The following is a 9,507-nucleotide window of genomic DNA, read 5'->3' as shown; positions in this document are numbered from 1 at the left end:
CAAAACAAGGTTAAAACGTCAAAAGAATTGGGGTATTGCAGTCAACACTGTAATATAATATTTATCCCTATAAAACAAGTAACTGTTTCAACAAAGAAACACTAAATGTCATATAAGTACACAAGCAAAAAGGAAAGACGATAATTTAAAATTGACCATAGCCCAAAAACACAATTGCGGGATGTGTAAGTACCATGTGAAATTTTATCACGTAATATTATATAGCAACAGCTTTTGTTGTTTTATATAAATGTTAAATCCAACATGCAAATATGAAACAGTTTTGTATTTGACGTGTCAATAATTTATGAGAAGCATACAGAATAAAGAAGAATGGTGGCTGCTCAAAAGATTGTGGCTCTTATAACTGCATTTTCCTTACTTGATTGTAAGTATATCAATAATTATTCATTCAATTTCCACAACTTATTGAGTCTGCTTAATACCGGGGATTATCATGCTCCGTGGAAATCGGATCCCGGTTGTACAAACGAATTGCATTAAACAGTGTATATTTTTTTTTGAAAATTGAAACTGTACACTTATCTTCATGAAATACATACTCGAATGGTTGAAAAAGCCATATCAGCTGGACTATTATTGTTAGATTGGCGTTGTCTTTCGTCCGTTTTTTGTCTTTTATGCTTTAAAACATTTCTTCCCAGACTTCCAAAAAGATTGCATTGATCATCAAAAGTTATATATTATCAAAATAATATTGATTACTAAGCGATCTCCCAATGATGCAGCAACCATACTTTTAAATTACTGTTACATGAATGCACAGTTAGTCAATTAAATATTAAAATATGCATCAATTCAAGTAAACCAATACAGCAAACATGAAGTCTTAAGTTATGTTTAATTGTTAACGAGGAACTTCCTTAAACCGCAAAATGCGATACAACTTTACCATGTTTACTGAAATGAATGCTTAGGTTGTCTTTCTTTTAACAAATTATATGATGTAAACCTTTATTAGCGATAGTGAGAGAAAGTCGTGATTTGCTTCTTCATACAACAAAACTCTTCTTGAAGTTACACGCTTGATATTTTTAAGAATTTTAATTTAACAGTACAGTATATATAAATTTGCACGAAGAAAAGCTGCTGTTCTCCGACATGGTATGCGATCTCAGAAATGTTGCTTTGTCACGCATCGGACGTGATTGCGTATTTCCCATCCTGCACAGCCAGACTGACGCAAGTTTTATTGCAAGGTCAGAGAAGTCTAAGTGACCATATGCATATGTTAACCCTTGTGTATATATAAAAATGAAAATAAAGTACCAGGATGCAATTGAATAGAACGTAATGACTACAAAGCTTCAATAAATAAATAAGTGAGTTAAAAATGCAGTGAAATCTTCAATTTTTCAATACGCTTCTCAATCATTTTTTTTTAGCAGGAAATGTATTAAGAACAATGGATACATTGATGTTTGGTACTGCAAAATGGTCAATCTTAGTTTCATTGCAACGATTGTCATAGATACAGTTTGGATCATTATGCAGTAGTTATTGAAGTGTAACGAGCTACTATAAAAGAAAAAAAAATACGCATATTATATACGTTAACCATAAAACCAAAACAAAATGTACAAGCCAAATTTATCTTTACAGATGCAGCAACATACAAATGCTCCATTGGCTGGTATCCTGGTCATAGGGGCAACTGTTACTATTTTAGTCGATTTGGAGCAACGTTTTGGAGTGCAATGGTAAGTTTAATTACCAACACGAGGTTCACATTTGTCTGTGTGAATTACGGGAAAAAACATGTATTACTAACTGTTTTTGCAATTCACACGTAGACATCTGTTTACTTTCAAATTAGTTCCCTGTATAGACCAAGTCTTCAGTTGATAGTTGACACAAATGTAGCAAATATATACAAATTGACCGGAAAAAGTTTTTAAAATCTTTGTAAAATGTTTTTTAAATGAAATCAGAGCGTCTGAACAGTTTGTAACCTTGTGTCTTGGGAATATTAGTCAAAAGTAAAAGAAGCCTCGGTGGCCAAGTAGTTACTACTGTAATCACTATAAGCAGTCAATACTGAGGTTATGAGTTTGAATCCCGCTCGGGCAGGTGCACTCGAATCCAATCTTAATATACTAGGATTGTCAGTTTTCCTATCGACGGTTGGGGGTTTTCTCCGGGCACTCCGGCTTCCTCCACCAATAAAAACTGTCCGCAACGAAAAAGCATGAATGCGGTGCTTAAAAGTGGCGTTTAAACACCAAAAATCAAATCAAATAAAAAGTAAAATCACAATAATACTGAAAATTCAATACAGCAATTCCCTAATCAAATTGCAAAATCAATCGCTCAAACAACACATCAAACGAATGGATAACAACTGTCGGTTTAGGCATTTACTTAATACCCGGTATGAAAAAGATGGTGGATTAAAACTGGTTTTAAAGCTTGCTAAACCTCTCACGTGTATGACAGTCGCATTAAATTCCAATATATTGACAACCATGTTTGATGAGTCTTATGTAGACGAAACGCGCGTCTGGCGTACTAAATTATAATCCTGGTACCTTTGATAACTATTTACACCACTGGGTCGATGCCACTGCTGGTGGACGTTTCGTCCCCGAGGGTATCACCAGCCCAGTAGTCAACACTTCGATGTTGACATGAATATCAAGAATGTGGTCATTTTTTTTTATAAATTTCCTGTTAACTAAGGATTTTCTTATTCCAGGCATAGATTTCCTTAGCCGTATTTGGCACAACTTTTTGGAATTTTGGATCCTCAATGCTCTTTAACTTTGTAATTGTTTGGCTTTATAAATATTTTGATATGAGCGTCACTGATGAGTCTTATGTAGACGAAACGCGCGTCTGGCGTACTAAATTATAATACTGGTACCTTTGATAACTATTTGAACAAAACATACATACATGAAAGGTAAAAATGTCAGGTATTAAAAGGTACAGCAGTCAACATTATAACCCTGGTACCTTTGATAACTATTGTGTTATAATCTTAATCATTTTAAAGAATAACCAAATGTGTAACAAAGAAGCACAAAAAGGCATATACCGTAGATATCAATTTTTCGTGGATTGATGAAAATTTGCATTATCGTTGATATTTGAATTCGTGGTTTTGACAATCTCTGCATGGAAATCCGAGAAAAAATTTGTAATTCGTTGAACATTCAAATTTGTGGTTCACCTGTTCCCACAAAACCCACGAAAATTGGTTTACAACGAATAATAATGAATCAACAGTAGTCAAGCACATTAGCGAAAATGAAAGACAAAAATACACCTTTCTTTACAATTATATAATAACACAATGAAGGGATGTATAAGAACAGAAGCACGTTATATGCATAAAAAAAACAGGCATATAGACAAAGCACATTAGCAAAAATTAAAGACAAAAATACGAAAACTTACCGTAGCACAATAACACAATGACAGTATGCATAAGAACAGATCCACGTCATATGTATCAAAGCTATATCAGATTGATATTAATAAAAAAAAAGTTAACCATTTGTTTTGTCGGGTTGTTTGATACATGTCCCAGCTAAAAGACACAAGGAGGGAGTTTGGTTCTTTATACAAAAAAGTTAACAGTACAATGTAATTGTTTGGGATAATTCCTTCCCTGAACAGAAATCAGTAAATTGGCCAAACATTCAAAGGATGTGAACTAATGTAGTTGTATGAGCTCAATTCAGTCACAAATTTAAGTAGCGTTACTTCTTGAAAATTTATCTACGGTAAACTAATAGGCTGCAATTAATGGTTCAATTAATTCAATGTTGATAATTATGTTTTTTCAACTAAAAAAACAACCTCAAAATTACAGCATTTAGGCATTTCAAATGCTTTTCTGTATTTTATTCTTTAGAAAGGTGTGTTTCAAGCTAGTCACATTATATTATCAGTGACGTGTATTACATTTGTGCAATATGAGTGATTCACTAGTTGAGCAGGATCAGCGTGTTATATTCTAAAGCAGCCTGGGTTGTCTGCTCTTTTTGGTAGGTTATGTGATACTCAGCATTGATAAGTTTTTGTGTAGTCTTTTGCTATGTTGTTTGGTGTCTGTTTTTCATTGTTGTGTGTGTTTTCTACGATTAAGAATTTAAAGTGGCCCGTGGTATTTTCCGTTTGGTTTTTTTTAAAACGCACATAAATGCAGATCATGCTTTATGCTTACCTCAGACTTGGTCTGTCGAGAAACTGTTTCAGATATCATAAATATTCTTTTCAGAGTTTCTGTAAAACTGTCGGTGGCAAACTGATTGAAGTTGACAGCTATAGAGAATTCAATGAGATCATTAGAATAGCAATAAACAAACGTAAGATTTGTACCATTTAATTTAACTGAGGAGGTTTGAAAACAATATATTACTTGATCAAGTGAAAATCATTATCAGTTTGCAAAAGAAAAACATTTATATATCTAATTAGTTATCAAAGCTACCAGGAGTATAATTTAATACGCCAGACGCGCGTTTCGTCTTCATAAGACTCATCAGTGACGCTCAGATCAGAATAGTTATAAGGCCAAACAAGTACAAAGTTGAAGAGCATTAAGGACCCAAAATTCCAAAAAGTTGTGCCAAATACGATTAAGGTAATCTATTCCTGGAATAAGAAAATTCTTTTCGAAAAATTCAAAGTTTTGTAACAGGAAATTTATAAATGCACTAAATAATAATAATAATATATGATGATGATAATTTTTATAAAGAAAAATTCTATTCTGATATTTGTGTGCTTCTTTTGTTGTTACTAGATAAACGTCTATTGAAGCATCTATCATGCAAGAGCAGAACGAGAAGACATCATCACATTATACGCATCGTTAAATTTTAATTAAATGTTGGTTGGTTGAAAGATAAACTCTAAAGCAATACTATAACATAATAGATTACGAATACAAAGATTATATAAACCTTAAATTTGACTCATATATACAAGTAGTGGCAATAGAATATTTCGATTAGCTTTCTCACATAGACCTATCTTTGCAACGATATAAGCAGTGACTCCCAAAAATAATAAGAATAAAAAGTTAACTGAACAAAGCAACAAAACGTCACTTCTTTTATCTATTGTGTCGGTTTGTTTTGTTCATATATCGTTTTCAAAATAATGGAATTTTATTTGACTGTCATACAAGTGTGAAGTTTAGCTAGCTAGAAAACCCCAGGTTAGGGGGAGGGTTGGGATCCCGCTAACATGTTTAACCTCGCCACATTATTTATGTATGTGCCTGTCCCAAGTCAGGAGCCTGTAATGCAGTGGTTGTTGTTTGTTTATGTGTTATATATTTGTTTTTCGTTCATTTTTTTTACAAAGATAAGGCCGTTAGTTTTCTCGTTTGAATTGTTTGAAGGCCGTACGGTGACCTATAGTTGTTAATGTTTTCATTTTGGTCTTTTGTGGATAGTTGTCTCATTGGCAATAATACCACATCTTCTTTTTTTATATTAGTCAACCATTTTCTACATAAGAAAATGCCTGAACCAAGTCAGAAATATGACAGTTGTTATCCATTCGTTTGATGTGCTTGAGCTTTTGATTTTGTCATTTCATAGACTTTCCGTTTTGAATTATTCTCGGAGTAAGGTACTTTTGTGATTTTACTTTTTGCTCAATATTGTTATTCCACAAAGCTGTTTTGTACTTCCAATAGAATCCTAATGGCATCATTAAAGCTATAAGTGCAATGTAAAATATGCGAAGCATGCATTGGAATGTTATTGATCATACAATGAATTGTAGGATTCCCGAATTTTTGGATTGGCATAACAGACTTGTACTATGAAGGTGTATGGCAGAAAGCTACAACACAAGCGAGACAATCTTATTTCAGATGGTATGCGGGAGAACCTAACTCTGATGGAGGAAAAGAAAATTGTGTGGAGGTGTATACTAAGCATGGTATGACATGGAATGATCAGTCATGTACAGATATAAACCCATTTATTTGCGAGAAGTGATATAACATTTCCTTCTTTTCCTAAAAAGATGTAGTTTTGAATATTAAATGTATTTACATATGAATATATGTTATGATCAATTCTTAACCCATGGCAAGTTAAAACAGAGTGATGAGTATAAAAGACAGATATGCATGAGGATACATCGTAACATTTAGACAGGTTCGTGATATAGGTGTATCTTTATGATGATTCTTTAACCAACTTGACAAGCATAAATTATAAACTACTTTTGCTCATTGTTGAAGACCGTACGGTGTTAAAATGCCTGTGTTATTTTCGTCTCTTATGGAAAGTAGTCTCATTGACAATCATACCACATCTTCTTTTTTTATAGGTCCTCTTTGCATGTTTTTTACCATTTATTACGAACCCATAACATATACAATCGATTAAAAAAAGCATTCGGCGATTGTTGATAGAAAGAATTGTTGCTCATTATTTTTCTGGTAATTGTGACCAAGTTTACTAGTTGTGACCTTGATACACAAGCTACTCATACAAAATCTAACATAAATCATGCGAATATCTCTGTTCGAATATCTCTGCTATTTTATTTGACTTTCAAAATACCGCCTGCCTTTCACGTTTAGTATCTTGTATGTCCATCACGATTTTCCATGTCACAATTAAGCAATGCAATTGCCGGATTTTTATCAAGAAGAGTAATGTTAGATCACTTGTTACTCTTTCTGTGAATAAACTCATCATAGATACCAGGATTAAAATTTTGTATTTGCGCCTATCAGTGACGCTCGAATCCCAAAATGTAAAAAAAAAACAAAAAAAATACGAAGTTGAAGAGCATTGAAAACCAAAAATTCCTAAACATTTTGTCAAATACAGCTACGGTAGTCTATTCCTGAAGTGGAAAAGCTTAAGTTTTTCAACAATTCAATGTTTTGTAACCAGTTAATATATATAATTACGATCATATATGCATATCAATGATAATTCATGTCAACACATGGGTGTTGACTACTTGGCTGGTGATACCCTTGCGGAATTTAAACTCCACCAGCAGTGGCATCGACCCAGTGGTTTTAAATAAACTCATTATAGATACCAGGAGTTAAATGAAGAGCATTATAAGTATACTGAAAAACAAGAATTCAATACCATTAATGTCCTATAGATTAGGATAAAATAAAGATTTTTTTTTTAAATAAAGTCATTTGTACATGTGATTTATTATACAAATTAGCATAATAAAACTTTTTCATATGACTTTAAAGTAACTTATTGTGTTTCCCTCGGTTTAAGTTTGTAACCGGGATTTGTTTTCTCTCAATCGATTTATGACTTTCGAACAGCGGCATACTACTGTTGTCTTCATTTATTGTATGAATTGTTTTAGAAAAAAGGGGTAATATGCATAAACATAACTTCAGTGTTTTTGATAATTATTTGATAGAATGTTTATTTCGAATTTCTGTTCTATAGCAATACAATCCTTTCTTAACATCTTTTTCATTTTGTATCGATCACTGATTCTTCAAAAAAGTAGATTCACAAATTAGAACACAAAATTATATAGTATAACACGAAATTCGTAATCGTTGTAAGAAACGATATCTTTTTTAACCCAGTAAGGAAACTTTTTAGATATATGTTGTGCATTCGATAATTCGATAATACATGCCCCGGATCAAGTGAAAAGCTGGACACAACACAACACTCTTCAAGAATTCATAAATTCACGGCTAAATTTGAGTGTGCACTATTCAAGGTTCTATTAAAACACAGTTTTACCTTATTTCATATTTAATGCATATGCTAAAAAAAAAAGTCACTTGTGATACTATTAATGACAAGTATAACCAAAGTATGCACTTTTTAGCACGCAATGTAAAGGTTCTTTACCATAAAAAATTGTTATATAATTAATTTATAAAGTTTATGGCTACGATATTTTTAGTGGTACCTACCGCAAACTGGTCTGGTGTCGTACCATGTCGTCTAACTCGGCGCCGTATAGATGTGCAACTCATGGCTTGTATTATATCTTACCCGAGTTATGTTTTACTATTTACCGTAAAACGGCATGAGAGAAAACAGCTTTCATTATGTTCTTATTTCTCTCTTCTTTTTCTTATACACTGTATGATTTTTATTTGATTTTTATATTATATTAAAACTATAAACTAACCTCTCTACCCGACATGCTGTTCGTCGTGATGTCGTAAATCAGTCTACATTTTGTCATTAATGAACTTCACATTACAATTCGGAGTATATTTTGAACCATCATGTAAAATTTCAAACGACAATTCGTCACATAAATAAACTGTCTTCATTTGATCCATGAAATTCAATATTAAGAAACCCCGTGTTGAAGTGGAGACCGATGGCGATGAAATAAGCCATTTATCTTTAATTGATAATCTCTTTTATAATAAACAGTCAGTGTACAAAATGATTTAAATAAAAAGGCATACTTCTCATAACTGTAATAAAAGTATTAATTATTCTATTAGTCGTAGGGTATTTCAGTCGCCTACGAATTGTATTTTCTACATTGTCATACGCAATCTTTTTACATTCTGAAGCAGAAAATTTATGATAAAAAAATGTTTTTGTATGAATTGTGTATAAGTTCTGTTCTTTTAGGCATACTCTGTTTCAACACTCGATTTTTTTTTAATTTAAAGCCAGGAATATATTTCCATAGCTATGTTTGGTTATATCTTTCTGAAGTTTTGTCCTCAGTGTTTTAATACTTTATTTTGGCCTTTTCGATTTTTTTTAATACAGCGTCATTGATGAGTCTTTTGTAGACAAAACGCGCGCGAAAATAATCCATTACATATCTAAAATATCACTGGTCAATTACAAGTTGTTTAATCAATGTTTATACAGTATAATACTGTGTTTCTTATTGAAAACATAAGTGTTAAATTTAGAGGTAGACTTTTTCAACAAATTGTCGGGAATCCTATGGGAACGGACTGTGCACCTTTCCTTGTCGACCTCTTCTGATTTCGATATGAATCGGGGCTCTTCAGACACTTCAAAAACAGAAGATCAAAGAAGCCAGATGATTTAATTTCACATACAGATATTGATGATGTTTTTTTTCCATCATCAATCTAAACTTTTCTGATTGGGTTTCCTATTTATATATCCCTTAGAAGTAGAAATTAAAGAAACAGTAGATAAGGGGTTCATCCGCCTCATTTTTAGACTTATACTTCGAACTTGACATACACAGTTATCTCAATACCACAATCTATGACAAACAAGACGATTTAATTTTGAAATTGTCAATTTCATCCACCTTAGTAGCAATATACGAACTTCACCTGCATATGGGATATACATTTTCTAACTTTTTCGGTACACAAGAGCTTGCAGCTCCTACTCAGACATTGTAAAACGTCACCAGTGTCTGAGCAGAAATTTGATGAACTAGGGGTATGTCAAAGAACGTGTCGTCCTTTTTCTGAAAAAGTTCATCGGATGGTACCAAGACCTTGTTGATAAATATTCCGTTCAACTTCGCAAACAATACACGATGGTCTTG

The 9,507-nt window shown here is 32.6% G+C and overlaps 1 protein-coding gene across 1 annotated transcript; it reads left to right on the top strand.

The window, feature by feature from the left end:
• The first annotated feature begins 254 nt into the window (after positions 1 to 254).
• On the top strand, positions 255 to 6,042 carry LOC139514871 (hepatic lectin-like). The gene is made up of 4 exons (XM_071304465.1): positions 255 to 388; positions 1,624 to 1,721; positions 4,247 to 4,334; positions 5,767 to 6,042. The coding sequence occupies exons 1-4, from the start codon at positions 334 to 336 to the stop codon at positions 5,982 to 5,984; spliced, it is 459 nt and encodes a 152-aa protein (XP_071160566.1). The 5' UTR covers positions 255 to 333; the 3' UTR covers positions 5,985 to 6,042.
• The last annotated feature ends 3,465 nt before the right edge of the window (positions 6,043 to 9,507 follow it).

The sequence above is a fragment of the Mytilus edulis genome, chromosome 3 (assembly GCF_963676685.1).
Source record: "Mytilus edulis chromosome 3, xbMytEdul2.2, whole genome shotgun sequence".
NCBI lineage: Eukaryota > Metazoa > Mollusca > Bivalvia > Mytilida > Mytilidae > Mytilus > Mytilus edulis.
This window is presented reverse-complemented; position numbering and strand designations above follow the sequence as displayed.

Excerpts from the sequence above, each read along its gene's own strand:
- LOC139514871 (XM_071304465.1), top strand. The coding sequence starts at position 334 with ATGGTGGCTGCTCAAAAGATTGTGGCTCTTATAACTGCATTTTCCTTA. Across the intron at positions 1,722-4,246 it reads CAACGTTTTGGAGTGCAATG|AGTTTCTGTAAAACTGTCGG; the intron begins GTAAGTTTAATT and ends TATTCTTTTCAG. Across the intron at positions 4,335-5,766 it reads TAGAATAGCAATAAACAAAC|GATTCCCGAATTTTTGGATT; the intron begins GTAAGATTTGTA and ends AATGAATTGTAG.